The 25,177-nt window shown below is 36.6% G+C and overlaps 2 protein-coding genes across 10 annotated transcripts in view; one reads left to right on the top strand and one right to left on the bottom strand.

The window, feature by feature from the left end:
- Positions 1–25,177, bottom strand: part of Clip-190 (Cytoplasmic linker protein 190) — a 29,734-nt gene that overhangs the window by 3,432 nt on the left and 1,125 nt on the right. The window contains exons 2-15 of one of the 9 annotated variants that reach the window (XM_071787573.1): positions 23,417–23,555; positions 11,385–11,453; positions 10,213–10,365; positions 9,763–9,954; positions 8,289–8,490; positions 7,484–7,712; positions 6,532–6,576; positions 5,098–5,238; positions 4,514–4,678; positions 3,663–3,683; positions 1,606–1,789; positions 823–1,494; positions 436–554; positions 45–357 (exon numbers count right to left, since the gene is read on the bottom strand). In XM_071787573.1, coding sequence (XP_071643674.1) covers positions 45–357; positions 436–554; positions 823–1,494; positions 1,606–1,789; positions 3,663–3,683; positions 4,514–4,678; positions 5,098–5,238; positions 6,532–6,576; positions 7,484–7,712; positions 8,289–8,490; positions 9,763–9,954; positions 10,213–10,365; positions 11,385–11,453; positions 23,417–23,525 — 2,614 coding nt within the window. In that variant the 5' untranslated portion in view covers positions 23,526–23,555. Of the gene's footprint in view, positions 1–44; positions 358–435; positions 555–822; positions 1,495–1,605; positions 1,790–3,662; positions 3,684–4,513; positions 4,679–5,097; positions 5,239–6,531; positions 6,577–7,483; positions 7,713–8,288; positions 8,491–9,762; positions 9,955–10,212; positions 10,366–11,384; positions 11,454–22,542; positions 22,759–23,416; positions 23,556–25,177 lie in introns of those variants that run through there. The other 8 variants (XM_071787575.1, XM_071787574.1, XM_071787579.1 and 5 more) reach the window with 8 other exon arrangements.
- Positions 24,175–24,750, top strand: LOC139819201 (uncharacterized). Its single transcript, XM_071788392.1, has one exon. The coding sequence runs from the start codon at positions 24,175–24,177 to the stop codon at positions 24,748–24,750; it is 576 nt and encodes a 191-aa protein (XP_071644493.1).

The raw sequence follows: 25,177 nt of genomic DNA, 5'->3' as shown, positions 1-25,177 counted from the left end.
TTTGTAAAATTAAATTTTCACATCAATCTTCGATACAATTTTACCTAAAGTCTTCTCGAGAAGATGTTTAATCTCTTCGTCTTTGCTCGCTATAATCGCCTTCAAATCGGCGACATCTTTCTCCAATTTAATGAGTATCAAGCCTTTTTGCGCTACATCTGCGTTTATCTCGTCAATATATTTTGTTTTGTCATTAATTTGGGCCTCGAAACGTTTGGTTATTTCTTCTATTTGAGCCAAAGTAGCATTTCGCAATTCCGCGAGCTCTTTGTCCTTCACTCTCAGTTCCTCGCTTAATTTGTTTAACCGTGCGGTGGATTCTTCCTCCGAAGCGATTAAACTGGCTAAATCTTGTTCCTGGATTGATCGCGTAACGTGAAAATAAAATTTCGGATGCTACATTCGTACGAGATAAAAAAAGAAAGATATACTTACCAACTTTTGCTTTTCATGAATAATCCTGATGTTGTCGTCACTCGTGGACCTGTAGTCTTGAATTTGTTTTGACAACACGCTGTTGTTGTCTTCGGCTAATTTGAGCCTCGTATTTAGTTCTGCAAAATACACACAATAAAATCAATCTGTTCGCTAATATATCTAAAAATTTTTTTTTATATATATATTTTATATACATATTTTATTATTGCATATTTGGATAAAAACGTAAAAATTATTTGCATAATAAATTAAATGCTATATAAATTATTAAAAACATTCCATCGAAAGCGAATGTCAACTGATACGCGTGCACTCTACACAATCAGCAGTAGATTAAATTTCTCAATTATTCGAATTTTTTATTTTTAATTTTATGAAACAAACCTTCCAATTTTCGTAAAGCGCTAACGAGTTCCTCGTCCTTCTTCTTGCAGAGTTCTCGTTCAGCGGCCAATTCGGCCAACAGTCTCTCGGTCTCCGACACTTTTTGCCCAAGTTGCTGCGAGATCTCCTCGATTTTCGTGTCCTTCACTCGCAATTGCTGCTCGAAAGATTCCGAAAGTTGACGGATACGGTTAACGTTCTCGGCCTTCAAGTCCTCCAGAGTCACATTCTGCTGCTCTAACAGTTTCTTGGACTTAATCTCCAGCTCTTCAGTCTTTTCTTTGATCAACTGATCTTTCTCCTCGATTGTCCGCCGATACTCCGACAGTAGTGAATCTTTTTCGCTTAAGCTCTCTCTCTTCATCGTTTCGATCGTTTCTTTCGATTTTCGCAGCTCCTCGTTCAATGCACTGGTATTCCTCTCGAACTCCTGTTTCATATTCTCCACCAATGTCTCTTTATCTTGCAAGTTTTGTTTGACAGCTCCTAGTTCCTTCTCTAGACAACTCTCGGAATCTCTGTGCGTCGTGCTCTCCTGCTGCGTTTTGCTCAATACAAGCTCCAATTCCCGGATACGTTCCACGCATTCGCCCACCAAACTTGACTTCTCCTGCACTTCTTTCTCCAGACTGCTCTTAATCTCCTCCAAGCTCTGATTACGGCTCTCTAGATCTAAAAGCCCGCCTCAGGGTAAAGATGGAGAGCGAAAATCGCGTGGATCTCAAATCTAAAAGATTTAAGATCTGATTGTACATAGTTCAAGTATTGCCACATTGCGGATACCTTGAAGCTGGGAATTTTGCGAGTTCGTCGCGCAACTAATCTCGTTACGCAGCCGCGCCAATTCCTCCTCGGCCTCGAAGAGTTTGATGCTGTCGCGTTCCGTCTGAGCGGCACGCTCCCGCCGCTCCTCCGCAAGCTTATCCTCGAGCTCTTTGATCCTGCTTTCATTTACAGTATTTATGACCTAGTGTGATAAGGAAAGCTGTTTAGTCCTTAGAAAGGTACGAAATCATATAACATGTCAGCATTTCGGATATTAACGTACAATTATTTTCTCAATTATAAAAAATATAAAGCGACAGTCAACATTATTTTTATAGAATGTGTTTTAAAGATGATTTAATTTAAATTCTTAGAATCGTATTTTTTTATAATTTAAATAATAAGATTTTGTAATAAATTAATCGAAATTGTCTATTATTATGGAGAAAATTAAATTCGTTGTAATTTTCTATAATATCGAATAAAGCACAAACACGTGTCATATAAAAACAAACGTGATTTGACTATTAAAGCTTACATTCGGAGTATATATGTATGAGTAATATGAGTTCATTTAAATAAAACGATTTCCAACAGAAAAAAAGAGATATTTTTTTTACTTTAAGTTTTATTACTTTCAGTAATTATGGAAGTAACAAAGACTATATTAATATCCGAAAGCGTATATATCGAAAAATAGAAAGCACAACGGATATGCGAAGCAGAATGTGATTGTCGAAATGTACGAAATGCATGTTTCCTGGTGAAGAGAAAAAGAAGAAAGAAAGTAAATCAACAACTTTACGCGTGTGTGCCCAATTAAGAAACATATTATTCAATTTTGACATTCGTGCATACAAACATACACCACAAACAATTGTATAAAGATTAATTAAGTAATATAAATAACTTCAAAATGTAAAAAACCGACAGAATTAATTCAATGCATGGAATGATTAAATAAATATATATAAATAAATAAATAACCAAACGTAAGAACAAAACGAGTACGTATCACGCTTACGACAATATTATTTTAAATATCTTTGTGCATACGAAGCGTGTGTAGGTAATTTGTGAAGCTTACGTTATTCCACTAATACAACAGCAAAGCGTGACTACAAGGAAACACCCCGAACCCGAACTCTTCGATTTGGATGGATTTTTGTGGGTATATGTAGAGTGACTCAATACATGAATAACGATATACCTCGTTCTTGCTTTATCGCCTTTTAAAGGTATAATTTTCAACTTTAAAGTCAAAAGAGCGCTGCCACATTTTCGCATATAGATATTTAACTCTTAAACTACAAGAAATAGAGAAAAATGTAAAATGTTTAAATTGAAAGCTCAATGGTAAGTTAAGATCTACCAAGTAACATAAACAAAAATTATAAAAAAAATGTTATATTGCAAAAAAATTTTACTAATTTTTTAAATTTTTGTTTATACCACTTTGTAGACCTTAATTTACCATTGCACTTTTATTCCAAACAGTTTTCTTTATCGTTTGTTTAAGAGTTATACGCGAAAAAGTGGAAGCGCCCTTTTGACTTTGAGGTTGAAAATCATAATGATAGGACACAAATGAAGCATACCATTATTCATATTGAGTCACTCTACATACTTACAAAAGTTAGTTTAAATTGAAGAGTTTGAGTTCGAGGTGTTCCCTTATAAGTTAACCACTGTTAATCCAAATTTATGTACAAAACTAAAATCGCGAGGAACGAAACTACTCATAAATGCATTAACAATTTGTACAATTTCAAATACAAGAGCGCTCAAGGCGCAATTATCACGCGCTATTCCATCCTTCAAATCTCGCGATTAACAAGCGAACGTCTTAGGACGTCGTTTACAGAGTGCATAGTTTAGTTTTGTTAGTATGACCGGCGCAAAGTTAGTCAGCGATAGCGTTTCTTAGCGTTTCTCTTTTTATTTGAGCGCGTTCCACGTCAGCCGAATCTTTGATAGAACTGCGACGAAATGCAAATGGCTAGAGTGATGATTAGGCAAGCGGTGCCGAAATACTGCGTCAATCCTTCCACGGGCCCGAAGCATCGGATACTCACACTTTGCTCAGATCTCTCTTTCTGAAAATAAATGATAAGTTTGCCGGATTAACAGAAAAACTAAATGTGTTCTCCTCTCCTCCTTAAAAAATAGCAGATTTCTCTTTTTTTATTCCCTTTTCTTGAAATTTATTCAAAATTCGATTTGTAACCAGAATAATTTTCCAAATTCAAAGTTCTATCTTCGCCGTTCTGTTATGTCGATGTCGGTATAAATCGCATAATTAATATATCAATTTTGAAATAATTTATTGCAATAGGATACTTCTGCACAAGATATTCCGCTGCTAAAAGTTGTTAAGCTAATTATCGAGCTTTTTTGTTGATGTAGCTAAAGCACGTGTCGTAACGTATATATTACCCGCCACCGTTATCCCGCGTGCGTACCGAATTGAGCATTTTACGACGAAAGCGTGTACCATATTTATTTCGAGTAATAACAGATACCACTCACGATATCTCCTATAGTATTACGAATGAGATATTTAGAATAATTATTATATTATAGAACGAAAGCACATATTTGAACAAATCAGGATAACACAACAAAAATTTAAACGTCATTTATTTTTACTTAAGTGTGTCTAAAATATCGTATATAGGAAATTTTCTCTCACGTCGGTTCTACACTAATAAGAAAAACGAATGCCATTGCAATGATATTGGACATCTTGTATATATATTTTTTATTAATATCCAGATGAAATATGAACAAAATAACAGCGTGAATGAATATACTTACTGAGAGTTCCAATTTTTTTTTTTTATGAGGTACTTAGAGTTTATTATGCTTAAGATAAATGATCATATGCTTGTATAAAACTGACACGCTAATTAACAGACGCACGTACCTGTATGTCATCTTTATTCACGGACTCCTCTTCGAAACGAAACAGAAGATCCTCGCACTTCCGTTTCTCCTCTTCCAGCTGCACCACCAGCGCGACCTTCTCGCTGAGGAGCTTGGCGACGGTGAGCTCCGCTTCGCTGACCGTTTGCTGCATCTGCTCGCGATACTGAACATCGTCAATAATAATAATGCCGAGAGAACAAAAAAGAGACGGGAGATGGGGACAGAGGGGCTTTCGAAACCGGGACGAAACCTCAGAACGTCAAAGATATCGGTTCGGTTTGTCAAATTGATGAACAAGATATTTCAAGTCATTGACAGTATGTTGCACGATCTTTTTGCACGGAGCGGAGATAAAAGCACGAAAAATGGAGCACGATATTTCACGCGTTCAGACATTTGTCCCTAGGCCTGTTCTTTTTAGCCGAACTTCTTGCGCAGTTCAACTTTCCTCTTTTTCTTTCCATGTTGGAGAGAAAAAAAGAAAAGCTGAACTGTGTCACAAAAGCTAAAAAAAAGCCAGACTTCCTGTTTGAAAGGCCGCCCGTCGGCGTCGCCGCGATTTGAATTTGACGGTGTGTCTACCTTCTCATATTCTTGCTTGATCGAAAGCGCCGATTGCTCCGCTTGGTCAGCTTGATTCGCCGCTTTGGTGACCCTCTCGCGTTCCAGGTCCCGCTCCTTTCGCAGGAACTCGATCTCCTGTTGCTTCTCTTTCAAAACCTCCTAAAAGCACGAGCCGGGTTCTAATTCAACGTCGTGATGACGCGAGAAATTTTAAAAGACAAAGATTTCAGAGGAGAAGAAACCAATACAAAACTAACGCAAAATGCAGTGTATAATAGCGATCATAATTTCCTATTTAATAATATTATCGTAATTTGCAGAGCTATCGCAAAAAAAAAAAGAAACGCGCACGACTAAAACAATTTATTTCTCGATTTCTCTTTTCGGTACATATTTTTTAAAAGCTGTCGACCGAACTGGAATAAAGCGATGCTTCTTCGTTTGCGTCAAACAAATTATTACGAACTTGCAATATCAAGCACTAATTAATTCTTACACACTGATACATCCTTGTAAAATTTGTATAAAAAAGGACGGGATAAATAATTAAAACAATTCTCTTGCTGCATCGTATAAGTTTTTACAAAACACGAACAAACTAAATTAGCAGCTACTACTCATTGGCTCTCAACTCGAGTTGAATACCAAGTTCCAATAAGAACGAGATAAAAGTGTCGCCGATTGAAAATCCTTCGATCGTTATTGCATTCCGCATTATGCAAACAGTTTTGCCGAGATCGCGCAGTCATCGAGTTTATGCGACGAGACTTTTAATCGACTGCCACTACAACGTTCCGGATTGCGAATGCAATTAGCAATACAAATCGCCGATCAATACTTTGGATCGCGTTAGTGAGATTTGATTGATCGGCTCGGTGATGCTGGTCGTCGTTTCTCTGTCAAGACAGATATCGATCTATGTACAATTATGTCTCGGGAAATTCTTAGAGGTGAATTAATCTCGCAACTGAGATAATCTCGCGCAAGGAAGAATTGACCAATCGAACGCAATACTTGTTAATTATCACGTGGATAAAGCGACGTAGGAGAGATACTCACCTAGAAGCCAGAGAACATTACGAGGAGGAGGAAACGTGGGATTTTATTAACAATATGTACAGAGATCTATGTATTATAAGCTTCGACGATGCAACGAGCAATAACAATAAATTAACGACAAATAAGAAATAAATAAAATCGCAGTCGGCAACCGTTAACGATCGCTCGAGTCGAGTCTCGCTAGTCAGCCAAACGTCTCGCTAATTACCCTAATTAATGTACATTCGCGTCGCAACACGCACTTGTTGATCTACGTCTATTTCTACAGGATATATGAAGTAATTGGGGGATCGATGGGAGAATCGCGGGATAGCTTATCGGCGATCGCTTCTAATTGGCGAGGATAATTAATTAATCAGAAATAATATATCAGAGTTACGAGTCGGGTCTCACCTGCAATGAACTTCGTGCAGGTGTCGACGTGCGCATGCCAGGCCTCTGGAATATCGGGGACATAACGGAAACACAAGAAAAAACAAAAAAATAAAGAAAACGTGCAAACCTTTCACAACAGCAATCTTAAATAACAATCAATGCACCAGTCACAAAATCACGCGCGCCAAGGTACAAGTTTCGATTAAGAGGTCAGTGTTAATGAGAAAAAAATAGGCTGCCTAGAAAGCGGCAGGCAACGACTAAAATTTACGGAGGGAATTAACCCTTAAGTAACTTCGCAAGTGAAGAATTGGATCGCGAAGGATTCGACGCGAGAAGAGACTTAGGTCCATAATTGACAAAAAGAAAAATAGATTAAAGTCTCCTTTAAAAACCAAGCGGAAATTTAGAATTCAGTTTAAAGAGTTCCATGCAAAAACGAACCGGAAAATTGCGAGATAGGAGTTTCTTGTAAGGCCCACTCTAACTCCATGTCCAGACAGCACCATGTCCAAAGTCGGGGTATTAGACATCTTAAAAACGTCATTAAGACGTCTTTAAGACATCTTTGCGTGCAGTCTAGGTGTAATCATATAACACATAAATCATTCTCGCATTGAACGCTTCTCACAATTCTCGCGCATTGCGATTTTTCGCAAATGCAAGTCGTTCGCGGTTACTTCAATTCGATAAGAAATTAACTTCGTCACGCCGAATCCTCCACAAACCCGTTTGAAGAGTCTCTCGTGGGCTTCCCATGAAGAATCATGGTCGAGCTTCTGGCGATTCCTCAAAGAAGAAGACTTAAGGATCAATTGCCCAGCACCAACAAGAACAACAACAACCACAACAACAATACGTTCTACGGCTAGACTAATAGGTAAAGAGCCAACAACTTTTGGCGGCGGGCCGCAGGATAGCCGCGCGCAATCCTCTCTCATCCCCTTCATTCCGGCATGGTGAACCTTACCCTCGCCGTGGTGCCGCTCGCCGGGCTCGTTCTCGCGCTGACGACGCTTGAGGCGAGGCTGGAGGCGAGCGACTCGCGCGAGCCGCTCCTCTTCTGGAGGCTGGTGACATTGAGGGCGGCGCCGCTCGGCTTGTGCACCACGCATATGGACGGCCTCTTGCTGAACGGCGACTTGCTGACCTTGTGCACGGGCGCGAACAAGCCGTGCTTGGGCAAGCACTCGAAGTATCTGGATCAACGGGTGGGTTAGTTTCGCGGGAATCTCGGGAACGCGAGTCGCGAGTCGTAAAGGAGATGATGATGCGAACTATGTCTCTCGCGACGCATCCCGAGCAAGCGTTAGTCGCGGGACCAGCGAATTAAAAGAGAAAACTTTGAATATTCCCCGAGATCGTTGGGGACGTCAGAAATGGAAATTCCCCTCTTTCTTACGGAAAGTGAAAAACTAAATCCTCTTTCTGCAGTATTTTGAAAACCTAATGTCAGACAATATTAATCAATACTGACATTTAACCATAAATCAGAATTCCTGGGATTTTATATCATTCCGATAAAAAGGATTAAATTCATTAATGATGTCACAGACTCTGAGAAACGAGAAAAGAAAACTTTTAGCGAGTAATACATGTAGTAATTAAACGGAGTAATAACTCTTAATAAACGAAGCAACGGTTTTTCTTCTGGGAGCGGTTAGAAGCCTCAGGATTGTTTTAAATGATGGAAAATACGAGGCAAATTTGATATTCTTTCTTTCTTTTCTTGCGTCAAGATGCTACGTCGAGGTTCAACCGAGGAAGATGCACACCTTTTGTCATTGACAGAGCCATCATTCTTGCCGATCGAGTCATCCAGCTCCACGCCGCACCATTCGCCGGCGGCGAACTCTGTGGTACCCTGATATCTGAGCACGCCGGTTTTGCTGCCCTGGCTCGACGACACTATCACCCGGTCACCTATCCTCAGCTCGCCCCTCTGGGTCGTCGACGACAGGCTTGTCGTCGATGCATCTGCATTCACAGTTTTCAGCGATGCGCGATCATTATTACATACCCACTCATTTAACCGCGCGCGCGCCGGTTAAGGAACCACGAGCAAGTTGGATAATCTCTCTCTCTGTCCCGTTAAAATTGAACTGTTTCTTTGTTTTCTACAACGACGAACTAGATTCTAGGTTCCTGTCTATACAATAGTCAAATAATATTTTTCTTTCTTCTTTGCTAAGTACTACTTAAAGTTAAATCTATGTATAATTTACGTTTCTATGAATACATATTTCCCTTTCCCCCTTCATATATTTTTATTATACTTCTTTCTTTATTATAAATCTATTGTTCAGTTAGACTAATCTTATGACTTTCTACAGGTATAAATGAATTAAAATATTCCATTTTATTGTACACAAAGGAAAATCAGCTGCTTCTCTATTCTACAAGATGACGAGAATGAATAATTTTAATGTCAATTTACTTATTCGGTATATTTTCTGCTGATAAGCGCGTTATTCGCGAAATTAAATTATTATTGCAAAAATTTAATCAAAGATCTTAAATTACGTGACACTTAAATTACGTCACGCTGCATGCTGGTGAAACTAAATTATTTCCGTGCTACGTGCTGACTAAAAAACTAAATTTTTTTTTACATTAAGTCGTGTACTTTCCATAATAGAGTGTTCTTCAAGCACTATCGCATTGTAATTAAAATAATGCAAAGTAACTAAAAATAATTTGTGCTTCTCAAGCCTCTATATTAGGCCCACACAGCATGATCAACTACGATTAACTCTTTCACCTCACCTTTCCTGTTACTTCAATTTTAATTATAATTTCATCAAATAATTTTAGTGTCTATATAATAAATACATAATTAATCTTTATAACTAATCTTTTTAATAAAATATTTGTTTTAGAATAGTAAACAAAATATCTCATTGTTACTTTATATCATCATCGTGATTATTATCCGGATAAGAATTCTCAGCAAGAGCTTTTAAACAAATGTTAAACAATATTGCTGAATATTACATAATTCTACAGTAATATAATCTGCTTAAAAAAAGAGTATATATCTTGCTTCAAAAAAGATTCCATACTAGAATAAAATTATTTGACAGGCTATTTTAGATCGAGAGATAATTTTCTCTCACAGCGAGAGAGGCGAAAGGGTTAAGGCCAAGATAAACTAAATGAAATCTGTAGACGGCGTTTGGCGTGCGTTCGAGTGTGCAGCGTTAGAAGGCGTCTACGGACGTGGCGAATATCTCTTGTAGCGATCCTTACTCAATGACGACGACATAGATTTGCTGAGGTAGCCGCTCCTGGTGCTGTCGGGCGGCGTCGACGGCGATGTGATCACGCTAGTCTGATGATCGCCCAACGGGTATCTGGTGAGTCTGGTGAGCCTCGAGAAGATTCCTTTCTTCGGCTCGCACTGAAAATACCGGCTACCCGCCACCGAACCGTCGTTCTTCCCTAAAGTTCAAGGTTTGGAAACCTGAGGTTTCACCTTCACTCTTTCTCCGAGCTCCGCCGACTTATCTCTCTCTTGTCTTTTTTTCATTCGCGATTAATGGGACTTCTTAATGAGATTTCAGTTACAGTATGATCTGCATGATCTTGACAATTAATCAGGAAAATTCTTTACAAATACGGATGTCTTAAATCTTTGAAATTAAGGTTCTTGATCTTTACAACTCTTACGATCGACTGGATCGTTACGGTGATCCTTACCGATGGGTTCGTCCAGGACGACTCCTGCCCAGTCCCCAGGGGCGAATTTGGTCTCGCCGATATAAGCGATCGTGCCTGGTTTCGTGCCGCCGACCCATACTCGGTCTCCAATTTTAAAGCTGTCTGTATCCTCGGTTAGGACGACGCTGGTATCTACGCGGGACCGAAGAGGATTCTGTTTGAAACATCGACTGGCGACAACGCTAAGTTACAAAAATCTGACCTCAATGTCCCGGAGCAATTTTAGAGATAAACAAATCACTAGGCGGGACGCATGTCTAATAAAATTGACGGTTCAGTTGTAAACTTGTGATTTTCACTAAACTCTTTAAGAAAATTCTGAAGTAGATTCTTCCCTTAGTAAAATTATTAAAGTATCTATAGTTTTCAAATTATTAACGACTAAAAGATATAAGATTTTACTTTATACAAGAGAATTTTAGTTTCAGCGTTAGTTACAGATTGAAAGAGTCAATATTTTAACATTGTAAAAAAAAGATGTCAAAAATTGTCATATTATACTGTTTCTTTAAAATATTTGCCAAATTACAAGAACCGTCTACTCTAACTTGAAAAAATTGGTTCAAAGAATATTCAGTAACTCTGAGACATTCTATATAAATCCTTGATGTTACATTAAATTACGTATTACATTTACTATTACTACGTATTTCATATTATTGTGCAAACTATATTACGCATGCATATATAAAATACATGTAAGATGCTATATTATAAATTAATAAATATTCTAAACGTAAAGCAAAAGCGCCGTTAACATGAATACATGAATACAAATGCGTAACACTACACAGGCCAATAATATTTACAAACCTACAGCTACGCTCATATGAAAGTTCACATATCCTTCAATATCGCGAAAATAATCTAATATATAAAACGATTTCATATTTCACTATAAAGTTTGACTTTATATTTACGTATGTTTAAGTACATTTTACTTAAAAAATCTACATTTTATTTTTAAAAATCTAAAATACTCCGAATCTCGAACAAACACAAACATCAACTGACAGATCGTAATTCATATCAAGTTTTATTGGTTCTATAAAACTAGACTAACTGTCGACTACGAAAAATCGTCCACTGTTTCTTGTGAATATAGCTTTAAGAATTGCGATCTTTGAAAAACTTTATTGTATGCGGCTTACCTGACCCTCTTCGCAAGCTAGCCTCGTTTATGTGACGGCCGTGCGATTCCCAGAGAGGCTCCATCTGATCTGCCGTTGTCATGCAAAATAATGCAAATCATAGCAAAAAACGAAAAAAAGGAAAAATGGAGTGTACCTCGGCGCGAAAAACGTTTCTCTTTGCCAAGAGTGCAACAGTAAAATTTCGTCCAATCAATTTTAATTGGTAATTATCGTGCTAATAATAATTCGTCTATCGCTACAATTCTCAATATAATTACAATAGCGAGATAATATTAATCTATGTGTAAGCTAATAATATTTCAATGATAATTAGATATTAGAAATAATTATTAACTACAATTACAAATTACTATAAATGGCAATTAATATTTGTAATAATTAATATTAAATATAATACACCCTTTCAAAGCCGAAAAGCACGAAGTAAACCTCTCTCTCTCTCTCTCTCTCTCTCTCTCTCTCTCTCTCTCTCTCTCTCTCTCTCTCTCTCTCTCTCTCTCTCTCCCCCTCTCTCTTTCTCTCTCTTTCTCTCTCTATTCATATTAAACATAATACCTTTAATATGTATCTCCGATATATTTCTAATTTTAATTCAATATACTTATTTTCTATCGTTTTAAATATTCTTTTTATTTTACATATTTTTTGTATTTTTCTTTAATTCAAGGCCAATTTGCGCGCCGATAATAATTTTGGAGACACGTAATGACATCGGTGCAAAGTTGTAAAGTTGATTATAGCACGCTAAGTTAATTACTAATTATTATGAAGCGACGTTAAAGAGGGGACGACGAGAGGTGATTCGGCGCGAATCGGATCAGGGCTTGGTCCTGGTAATTGCCGTTGTGATAATCGGCATCGGAAGTTGATCACAATCGGCCCAAGACAGAGAGTTATGTAAGTAAACGAATCGTTAATGGCGAGTCAGGGTGTGTCCAGATGACGCCGATAAGATCTGGCGATTTCTAGCGCAATATGCAGTCATGCGAGATATTTTTTGAATAGCACGATCGTTTATAATCGTATCATATGTTGTTTTAATAAACTAGCGAAAAAAAATTCGGTCTCAATATTCATAATAAATTTATTTTGCTTCTATATTCTAGCTATTTCATGTTATAGATATGTATAACAAATAATTCATATTTTAAATCAATTTACGCCATTTACGGTCAGGACTGAATCTTGGTAGACTAATATTATTCGCGTAAATTTTATGTACAATTCTTCGTGAGATTTTCCAAGGCGAAGAATTGTACACAAAATTCACGCAAATAATATTTATTGGACGTTTTCTCCAATTGATTGTATATCGATCCTATTTCACTGATTATTATCATAGTAAATACCTATTTCCACACAGAAAAAAAGAACATTCTTATTTAGAAAATTTTTGACATGTAAGTCTTAAGGTGGTTCTAGCATTTAGGTCAAATGTAGATAGCCCGGAAAATATGATATTAAAAGAAAGGTTAACGTTCCTAGAGTGTGTCTGAAAAATTTCGAATTTTTTTACCGCTTGGTTCCGGAGATATATGTCCGTAAACTTTGCCAATTTTACATGATGATAATAGGGAAAGGAGGGTCAGATCGCACATTTATGGAATACGTTCATACTCTCGAGTAGATAAACGAATAAAAAACTGTTTAATCGATCCAATAAACATTTCTAAAGATACTGACGCGACACCAAATTGATTGACCGTACCGTATATAAATAAAGCGAAACTTTCGACAAACTTTCGGCAACTTTCGACGTTTCGACACGACACAGAGTCATAGCGGCCGTCTTGAGTGGCTGCTTGGCAACGTCGCACGCGTCAGCTGATGCACAAATCGCGTGTCCTACCATTCTCCCACAGTTGAATGAAGGTTATAAGGAGGTTATAACATATCTTTTTCGGCAGTTGTATAAATATATTCACTATCGTGGAATTCTAGAAATTGTGACGTATATTTTTTCTATTTTAGTATATTTTAATCTTTACCGCGGCGTGATCATATTTATGGTTATATCACCAACTCTAGTCAAATTTGTGACTTTGCTCTGATATTTTCAGTTTATAGCAACGGTTAAATGAGAAAAAACCTTAAGGAATAATTAATTTTAATGTATGCTAATTTTTACATACTAAATCATTCATATTTGTCACTAGTAACAATAGTTGTTTTTGTGACTTCAAATTACTGCGAGAACCACCTTAACCCTTAAATGCCACACCTCTCAAGAATCTCGTAAATGACACATGGGGTCTAAAAGACCCCAGCATGAAAAATGTCTACTTACTCATTGATTTTTTGATATTTAGTTATGAAAATTATTTTCAATGTTGTTCAAGGCTTAGAAAAGAGAATAAAATGCTTATATTGTTAAAATTTCAATTTCAACATAGTATAAAAAATTAAGTAAACTGAGTACTGCTAAGTGTACAACCGGGTAGGTCAATCACTCAACTACCATCAATGGGAGCATGAGCTCCATTTTTGGCAAGAACATTTGAAAACGTTGGTAAATGTTTAGTATAACGCTCTCCTCTCCGATTTTCTTAAAACTTTGTAAAATTGTTTATTTCTGTGTGTAAAAAACATTCTGAGAAGGAAAATCGTCGCTTAGGTCTCATTTTTTTTAAATTTAATTTCAAAGTTTTGATGTCGGTAAGGTAGGAAAATAATAATTTACGTTTTTAAAGTACTGCGCAACTTCATTTGAAGGTCACGTGACAACTGTCTGCTAATTAAATACAAAATATCTGCTTAAAACATGTGTGTGCCCTGCTTTAACAAAAATCCGAGCGAAAATCATAACTTTTATAAAGCAGTGGATACACACGTGTGCCCTGTTTTAACGAAAATCACAACTTCTATAAAGCAGGATATACACACGTGTGTGTGTGCCCTGCTTTAACGAAAATCACAACTTCTATAAAGCAGGGGATACACACGTGTGTTTGTGCCCTGCTTTAACGAAAATCACAACTTCTATAAAGCAGGGCATACTCACGTGTATTTGTGCCCTGCTTTAACGAAAATCACAACTTCTATAAACCAGGGCATACACACGTGTGTTTGTGCCCTGCTTTAACGAAAATTACAACTTCTATAAAGCAGGACATACACACGTGTGTGTGTGTGCCCTGTTTTAACAAAAATCACAACTTCTATAAAGCAGGGCATACACACGTGTGTGTGTGCAGTGCTTTAACGAAAATCACAATTTATCAATTTTGGCCACGTACAGTATTTCACAACCATAAAATTTTAACCTAAATGGCACCGTTAATGAGTATGCGGACAACTTAATTTGTGGATATAGTAACAAATAAAATTGCGTAGTATTTAAAAAACGTAAATTATCATTTTCCTACCTTACCGACATCAAAACTTTAAAATTAAATTTAAAAAAAAAACGAGACCTGAGCGACGATTTTCCTTCTCGGAATGTTTTTTACACACAGAAATAAACAATTTTACAAAGTTGTAAGAAAATCGGAGGGGAGAGCGTTATATTAAACATTTACTAAAACATTTCATTCTAAAGGGTCTGGGGTCCGCTGGACCCCGGGTGGCATTTAAGGGTTAACCCTCAGTTACCTTACGTTTTTACACCCCGATATTACCTCACCAGGATCTGAGAAACCCCTGCCGTCTTCTCCAGCTTGTATCTTTAAGACAAATGCATCAATTTGAAGTATTTTTTTTTTAATTGATGCGTCTTTAAAGATCTACAAGACTGTGCAAGTTAGATTATTCCAAGTTAAAAATGTAAATGTTATTTTAAAAAAAGGAAGACGTGTTTTTCTGAAAAAGCGAACAAATTTGCTTTTTTTTCAAATTGACGTAGTACTGACTAAAAAAAGATACAAGGGTTTTATGAATGTTTTAAAAACCCTGCACGTTTTAACAACGTGTAGAGTCTCTCAGACCCAGGTGAGGTAACTGAGAGTTAAAATGAGATTATACAGCGTTAAACAAAGATAAATTACTTGCATCAAAGCATTATATATAATTCAATAAACAAAAATATATTCTCTTATTATTCAAAAATAATTTTTATTAATGGAAAGCAAAAATATTAGATAGAGAATAACAGTACTTTCAAACCAAGAATATTCATTTTATAACGATAAAGACAATTTAAATCTTGTTTTAAAATTTAATATTCTCTACGCGAACACAAATAATGTTGATTTAATTTTATTATGTTACAAAATAAAGAAGAAGACATCGTTATCATCAAGAAACTCATAAGTACTCTTTATATATATGACAATTATAATATTCGAATTAAATTATATTCTTGAAACACAAGAACACACATAAAATTCTTTTAAAAAAATTATATATTCTTGCTCATATATGAAACAATTATTGTGATTTTTTGAATATATTCGTCTTGATTAAACTACTTTTCTTCTGCGTAATTTTCATAATATTTCGCCATAAATTCTTTCTCTTATTATACTTCCGCGATATCTAATAGCTTCTGGTTTCCTTGTATAGGAAATCTTGCGACGACATCACAAAGCTCATCATTCACGTCGCCAATGTTCCTCCCGCGGCGTTGCGCGCGCGCGAAAAAACTCCGCAAAAGGAGTCACCGGTCACCGGTATGTCCGGGTATTCGTGGCGATTCGCGATTTAATTAATTACTTATGGAAAAGCGCGTGGGCGCGTGCCTTGTCGTAGTAGGTCGGTCGCGTGGGTCGGAGCCTCTGTTCGACGAGATGAAATCGCGATTACGCGGCCGCAACCGCCGAGGTCTCCGCCGCCGCCGCCGCCGCCGCCGCCACCGCCGTCGCGTCGCGGCCGAGAGAGGCGTTATGTATCCCGGCGATTTTATCTTTAGTGCAATCTGCATTTAAGGTGATTGGGCCATCAGAGCATGTCAAAGAAAAAAATCCGAATTAAATATATGTTATAAAAAAAACCTAAATACGCTTAAATTTGCAATTTTGAGAAGATCTGACGTCTAGTTTTTGAGATATTAAATCTCAAAGTTGGCATTTTTCATAGGTTTTATGGGAAATTGTACCGGAATCATACATTTTTCGAGAAGTTCACTCACTGTCTGTAAAGAAACAAGTTCAAAAAACTGAAAATAACATTATTTGATTCTTCTAGCACTTGTTAAGTATAAGACAAAACGACGTTGACGTGTAATAAGGCCAAAAATTCAATCAAAAGTTGATGAATCGTCGCGTTTCTTGTCGGCCTTTCGATCAGCTGTACGCGACGTGGACATGTGGCAACGCCGCGCCGTGTAGTGTTTTCTTTCCACAGCACTATTCTTTTGCAAGCAAATCTCCCGTTATCGAAATTGTTTGTTACCTTCCATTATTTTTCAACATAAACACAATACATAACCTCACTCAAACACATGGCACTGGCATGATAGCTGCCTACAGCGAAGAGATGCAATGTCGCGACATTTCTCTTGTACGAATGTCAACTGAAGTCAAATCTTGAACTGTTTACATTTATCAGTAGATAAATTGATACGTCATCGAATGAAAAGTTACATTATAAAATCAGTAATTATACAAGTGTCTAGAATATATCCATAAAAATGGTTTTTCTTAAAATAAATTTTAGGCCTTATATTGACTCATATGGTACATGGCCCAATCACCTTAATGCGCCTTTTTACGCGCACGTTGCATCGCTCGGAATGACGCGCGATTACGCGCGAACGGTCGTCCGCGATCGGCCGGTCGACGCGACGGTACGCCGATCTCGAAATGTCAGAATTAAAAGATGTACTTAGCGAAACGGTGACGTTTTCATCTTTATTTGAGAATCTTAATATCATTAAAATGTTGTTAAAATTTTTTATAATAAAACTAACACGGTTAAAATAACCTAAAAAATAATTAATTTAATAATTTTAAAAATAATCTAAAAAATAATCTAAAAAATAATCTAAAAAATAATTTTAAAAATAATCTAAAATTTAAATAAAATTGACATTACTAAAATAATCTAAAAAATTATATTAATCCCGAAAAAAGGTAAAAAAGAGAGAAGAGATAAACCGCTTCAATTAAACTTCAAGGAGAAACTTTCTCCTGAATTTGTCAAAAAACGCGTTTCTGTGTATTAAAATTCGTCCCGAGACATCCATATTTTCGTTGCTGCGTAATAATCTATGCGAAACCTTGCGCGATGACGGTACATGATTATTAGAGCCATACGCGACGCACGATGATTCTCGATGACAGAATACACTATACTTTTTAATTCAAGCGTGTTGGCCGTGCATGATTAATACAGCACCGATGTGATCCGACGCCGTAATCGTGGCGCCATGTTTCGTTGGCGAATGTCTGTGAATTATGCATCTTACATGATTTTAATTCCTCTTACATCAATTCTTACATATATACACATTATTCTTTTATATAAAAGATTATTAATTAATTACACCTTGTAATAACGTAAATTCTATTTTATGAATCCTTTTAAAAATAATAGATTTAAAATCATCCAATCGCAATTGGATTCCTGTATTGAGTTGATATTTATTTTATTATTTTCCATAAAAACTTTTGCAATACTTAACGTCGAAAAGAAGCGTAAACATCCTTCTCGTTAGATATATATCTTTTAATTTATAAAAAAAATGATCTGTAAGAATTCCTATCGAATCTTCGAATAAAAATAGAATCTGTTCAACATTCTGGCCGAATTTTTAACAGAGCATTACCGAATTACTTTATAGCCCATCGATTATCCCACGTTTTGTAGGGTTAATAGTGTCAAGTACCCCGATCACTCGATACGACACAGCTGTAAGAATGCCTATAGAGGCTGCCGTTGGATATACGGGCACTTTGATCCCTCATGCGTAGATATCCACGTAAGTACGTAAACCAGTTTAATAGCCGTAGATAGATATCGTTACAGCTGTTACGTGTAATTCATCTCGCGTTATAACGAGATTACGACGCGACATATAGCGAATGTGATTAAGCAATTGTAAACGCTATGTCAATAATTATAAAAATTAACGATATCTTTATCCGTCCAATTGCGAAATCATTGTGGAAGCGAACTCAAAATTAACCCTATTTCATCCAACCAGCCCTTTCGTGTCCCACAAGTTTCTAACAGTCGTTTGTTCCGGAAAACAAATGATCGTCAGATAATCCCCCACTCCTAAAAAAAGTTGTTGTGGCAGGGAACCTCAGGTAAAAATTTCAAAGTCCTAGCTCATTTACTCTCGAAACGGCGAACAATCAAAATCTTGGTGGAACACGAAAGTGCATGGTTGGAGGATTACGTCAGTGTTGTGTGAAAGGTAAATGAGCTTTTTTTTCGATAAAAATGTATTTTTGTGTATAATTTAAGCGTATTTAAAATATTTTTGTCGTTAAAAAAAAATTTAACATTCCACAGAGGTCTATTATGGCTCAGAGGCAGGTGGAAGAGATGGGGAGGAGCTACAATTATTAAAAAAAAATTAATTTTTTTACATAAAAAATATCTGTCACACTTCAAATTCGCCTTTTCTTATTCAGAAATTTTTTTTCTAGCATTCTTTAAGTCCTTAAAGTCCTTCTGTACCATTTAAAAATTACCAAATTTGCGGCGACGAAATTAAGTATTCCTATTTAATTAATAATTATCTCAGTTTTTTTCTCATTTGCACTACTTTTAGCTTTAATTTGCGTTTTGGTTCATTAAGCTTCGTCAATTTGTTCGTGAGTTATGATTTTTTAAGTAAAACGAGTCGTAACGTGTGTTTGTCAACATATAATTGTTGTAAAAAAATATTTAAATAAATGATTTCCAAATTTTCTTTACATTGATTTTTAGTCGTAAATACAAAGATATTATAATAATTTTTGGGGAATTTTTCAAAGCTATTAACATTATAAAAAACACGTGGGACTCGAAAGTGCATGGTTGGAGGATTATTGGGGCGAAAAAAACGTTGGATGAAATAGGGTTAAAAAATTGAAACAAGAAATATATTTATTTATTTATTTCTTTTCTTAATTTTTAAATTTTTTGAGTTCCTTTCTATATAATATATATAATTGTATAATCATGGCAGAACGGATAAAGTGGTCGCACCCGATCGCGATTACGCCGCGCGCTACCACTTTCGTAGACACGTGTGCCCACGGTTTTCATATTTACCAAAGACTAATAGCAGACTTTCGTCAGACCGCGGAATTCGAATGGATGGCCTTAAAAACGGCTTCAACAGCGTTCCCGTACAAACATCAAGCAAATGGCAAAGTAGCAGCCCGAAACGAACCGTGGCCCCGCGCGCGCGCGCGCACTCATAAACCATTTATCTCTCTCCATATTTAGCCGATGGTGTCACAGTTACCGCAGAACACCATGCCGACGACGATTGCGTCAGAGCGAGGCGCCGCGCCGCTTTGCCTTTCCGTTGCCGTCGCGGTTAATTTGAGTCCTTGTCGGAAAGAAAAATCAGCTAATCGGAATTGAACTCGAGCGATTGGAAAATCGGTTATGCTGCCGCAAACCACGTAATCGATATAGAGTATTCTATAATAATTACGTGTCTTAATGATGTCTTTGAACTGTAATCGATTGCAAGAGAATACCTACCATTGTCATTTTGTTTCGACATTTTTTTAATATCGCAGAGATAAATCTCGTTACAATTATATGTAAAATATTCTTTTTACAAATTATTCTAGAAATACTACCACAGCTGACGTACAATCCGTTTAAATTACACAAACAAATTTTCTCTGTTAACTCATATCCCTCATTAACATTAACTATCAAAAGGGTCAAAAAATAACCCGTTTGACATTTTTAAATAATGTATTACTCATTTTTAAAACATGTTAATTTCTGAAATTTTGCCTGACTTTTATTGAAGTTACATAAATGATAAATTTTATTAATTTGTACTCTCTTATTTTCTTTTCTTTTCTAAGATTTCTTCGGTAAGAAATAAATATAGATTAATCCCCGGTAGCTTTAGTGTTAATTTGGTGAATTTTAAAAATTTGAACACAAATATAATTTTAATCTTCCGACGGAAACATTCGAGACGTTTCTCCTAATTTCATTTAAAGTTTGAGTTTTAATTATTATATAGCGATTCTGCTATATCCCTTCCGCTGGACCTCGCAATAACGTGAAACGAAAAACGAAGGCCTTGAATCTCCCAATCGAATTGCGAAACTCGAGAAACCGATCTCCCGCGAGAATCAAAACGGGAGAGCAAAGGGAGCGAGAGAAAAAAAAAGAGAAAGAAAAGAGAAGGACCCGGGGAGAAAAGACGCGAAACGCGAGATGAAATCGCGGGCGCGAGATAAACATCAGTGCAGCGGCTTGCATAATCGCAATGCGTCAGCCGACGTTGTGCGATTGTGCGGCGAAGGCAATTCAATGGCGTTGTACCAATAAGGCAAGATACGTGCCCTGGATGCGACCAGAGGCGATCGCGAAAACGCACCTCATCGCCCGTTATGCATCGCCGAGAGGCGCGCCGAGAGTGATCTGCGCGGCAGAAAAATAAAGCGATATAAAATCTGATATTCTGCGTCTTCAGAATGCGGCTGTTGTACGAAGGCAAAATCTGAGAAAAGAAAGGGAAAGGATGGAAAAATAGTAACGAAGAAAATAAGACAAATTTGTACTTTAGAAGAGAATGAGGAAATAATAAAAAAAAAAAACGGGCACAGTAACAACGGTACCGCAACCAACAATGATAGAACTACGTCTACTGCCACTAGTTCATGTTAAAGTATTCAGCGAAGAACGGTTGACGTAGGGCTACGTCGATTGTCACTATTTCATGTTCAAGTATTCAGCGAAGAACAGTTGATTTTACTGTGCCTGTTTCATTTTTATTATATTGGTAATTTTTTTCTAATTCTATTATGTTCTTTTCTACCCCTATTTCATATATAATTTTTTAAAATTTGGTTGATTAGTTCTTGAGTTACATATGTTAGAATTTGCTAGGAATATGTACATACGTATAGAAGCCTAATAAAGCTGGGTCTAATCAATTAAATCTTAAAGTATTATATATGAAAGAGGGGTAGAAAAACTGAAGAATATAATGGAATTAGAAAAGTTGCCAATAATTAATAATAAACTGCCAAAAAAAAAATTATTGAAAGTGGTTGAGACTTGAGCATAATTATTTGCTTATAATTGTTTGACTTCCTCATTGAGGAAGCTTTTCGAGATTTTCGAGACTTTCGAGAGGAAATGGGACTATATAAGCTATCCAATGACGTATTAATCATTACTCTACGATTATTAGTTTCGAAGATATAAACGTTCAAAGTGTGACACGTTTTCGTTGCATCTGTGCTCCCAATGTTATCCCCTACTTACTGTCGACAAAGACGTAGTTCTACGTCAAAATTCAAATCTTGAGTGAAGAATTAGATTTTAGATGAAGAAAGGCTGTATAAACTGGCGTAGAAAATATAGTACAAGAGAATGAACTTACAATGCGAGGAAAAATCGGTCGATCGAGTGATCAAAGAAGAAATTATTTATTTATTTATACGTAAAAGTTGGCGTAAAAACGATAAAGCAACGCGTCGTGGCGATAAATTTTCTACAAAATTAATTATTATAATTACTACCAAGCGTTTGTGAAGAATATTTCATTTATATATTATATATATATTTTTTTTACTACCTAAAAATATTATGCCTAATTGAGATTGCTATTAGATTTGCCTTAACTTCCGAATTATCTGCCAATTATCAGCGAACAACGTTCTTAATCACTCCAGTTCCTTTCACTTTTCAAAAAGCGGTTTATTATTTAAAAATACGTTCCACGAGCGTTAAAAATACGAATCACTCTCGATCAATCGTGACAAGTCAAGTTGATCGGCGTTCACAAATGAAGAACAGCGAAAAACATGCGTATAAATTATAATAATCGAATTGAGTGATAATTAATGTGAAGTTATAAAACGTAATAAAATTTAATTATGATAATTATACTGATTACTGAACAATCCTTCGAATTCTGTTTTCAATGTTTGACGATCAGTTTGACTCACCACAATTTACTCTTTCGGCGAACGCTGCACAAAGTAGAGAGAAAAAGATTTCGTTTACCTATCCTACTCCTCTTTTAACAAGACAACAGAAAAAAAAAGTAAGCACTATTCGCAAAGTACACGCGACTCACCATTAATTCCCACGAGTTTCTGATGAAAAATATTTACCAGTTTCTCTCTTTGTCTCTCACCTTCTCTCGCGCGAGGGATGTGTCGTCGCGAATGGCCGAGGAACGACTCGCGCGAGCAACAACTCACGGACTCGCGTTCGCCAGAGCGCTCGCGTTCACACTCGTTCACAATCGAGCCGTGGGCGTGCACGGTGTTCCCGGTGTGCGTGCATGCCGGGGCGAATTAACGAGACACTCACGATACGCGTTCGAATCGTAATAACGTTCATAATAACTTAATTACCGTTTATGATACTCTTCGTCAAAACGTACTCCGCGCATAAACACTTTTACAGCATAAGAAAATTAGCATTACGAAAACAGATTAACGTTAATGACATAAATACGACTTTACTTATCGGTTATATTTATCACCTGAATCATCTATTAATTAATAAATTTTCCATTACACTTCGTATGCATGAGGCAAATGGCAATGGATCTCTCTTTCGCGTAATAATCGTAGAAAAAGATATTTTTGATAAGATTCTTCCGGATTCTTCCTATCTATTGGTGTTTTAAAAATTTGAACCGGAATTAAGAGACATAAAACCTGAAAGACAATATGTTATTTTCTTATGCAGGTAAAATATGGAGTATGAAGAGCGGGTATATGCATATATTTATTAATACATGATCTATTTTTCAACCTAACATGGGATATTGTCAGACATTCTTTTATGCCTCTTATCAATATCAGATATCTATATATATTATATCTGTTTAGTACAAAAATGGATAACAGATATCAAACAATAACACACGCTCAAATAATATAACACTATAATACGCATGCAATAAAAAGGAACGGCGCATAATTTTGTTCAAGACTCACTGGACGTTGGTCTCATTGGGGAAGGCGGAATCGCTGGTCTGGGAGGCATGGTGGAGCAAGGCCGGCCTATCTTCGACGGCGGTCTCAGTCCTGATGGTTTTGACTCCATTATTCTCTATGTACTCACTGTTACACTGCACTGCAACAAAAATATTATGTTAATTAAAGGTATCAAGAATAAAGCTCTCGAAAACAATAATAGATAAAGTCATAAAGGCAAATGAGAGCCGTTTCGCTCGATGGACGGGCGACAATAACAACAAAATTATAAAATTAATATATATAATATATTCGTTTCGGTCCTTGGTTTGGACCCTCCTCAGTACATACAGATGGTCATCAGGGTGAATGCAGTGGTCAAAAGGTATAAAGCAGTGGTCATAATAATATAATGTAGTCAACTTCCGCTCTCCGAGATTTTTTTGAGAGTATGCATCTCGAATCTCCAATCCGACTGTTACCTTAATTCCGTCAGAAGAAAATTAAATAAATATAAATGGTCAAACATTAAAAATTAAATCGTAAAAGTTACCTGACAGTCGAATTGATCAGAGTTAAGATATCATCTCTTCGCGTATTATTACAACGTTAAAACGTCCTTCTTTAGACGAGCGCAAGAGTTACAATGACGAAATATCATGAGGCATCGGCATAACATTAAATAGAACTGTTGTGAGAAAAGAAATCAACAGTGTGGAAGTCCCTCGATAACAGGCGTGTAATTATTACTAAGTCCCGCCGTGTCCTCCTGTAAGTTAATGCCGTTGTTAATGCCGTTAATGCCGTTGATTAATGAGCAACAACGGGGAAGCGTGATGGATGCTCACGCTACTGACAGCATGGTTAAAGATCGTTTCTTTGTTGTTCCTTACATCAATAAAATCACTAATAGCTTTTGTAATACAATTAAAAAATTTAATTTGCGCACTGCAATTGTTGGCTTGAACAAACTGAGCTGGATCATCAAACCTTTGAAAGACAAGCTACATAATAACTTCTTGAGCGGAGTTGTTTATAAAATTTGCTGTCAGGATTGTGATGCTTCGTACGTCGGCCAGACTAAGAGACAATTGGGAACCCGTATTAAGGAGCATCGTAATCAGCTTAGCAGAAATCCGAGGGACCTTTCAGTTGTGTCACAACACCGTTTGGAGGGGCATGAGTTTGATTGGGACAATGTCTTAATTATGGATCGGGAGAGATCTTACTTAAGGAGAAGCATTTCGGAGATGTTTTATATTAAGCGCCAAAACAACGGTATTAACTTACAGGAGGACACGGCGGGACTTAGTAATAATTACACGCCTGTTATCGAGGGACTTCCACACTGTTGATTTCTTTTCTCACAACAGTTCTATTTAATGTTATGCCGATGCCTCATGATATTTCGTCATTGTAACTCTTGCGCTCGTCTAAAGAAGGACGTTTTAACGTTGTAATAATACGCGAAGAGATGATATCTTAACTCTGATCAATTCGACTGTCAGGTAACTTTTACGATTTAATTTTTAATGTTTGACCATTTATATTTATTTAATTTTCTTCTGACGGAATTAAGGTAACAGTCGGATTGGAGATTCGAGATGCATACTCTCAAAAAAATCTCGAAGAGCGGAAGTTGACTACATTATATTATTGTGACCACTGCTTTATACCTTTTGACCACTGCATTCACCCTGATGACCATCTGTATGTACTGAGGAGGGTCCAAACCAAGGACCGAAACGTTTGCGTTATATTATATATATTAATTTTATAATT

Source organism: Temnothorax longispinosus, chromosome 9 (genome assembly GCF_030848805.1).
Source record: "Temnothorax longispinosus isolate EJ_2023e chromosome 9, Tlon_JGU_v1, whole genome shotgun sequence".
Taxonomy (NCBI): domain Eukaryota; kingdom Metazoa; phylum Arthropoda; class Insecta; order Hymenoptera; family Formicidae; genus Temnothorax; species Temnothorax longispinosus.
Note: the sequence above shows the minus strand (reverse complement) of the source record. Positions and strands in the feature narration are given on the sequence as shown.

Excerpts from the sequence above, each read along its gene's own strand:
- LOC139819201 (XM_071788392.1), top strand. The coding sequence starts at position 24,175 with ATGCCGTTGTTAATGCCGTTAATGCCGTTGATTAATGAGCAACAACGG.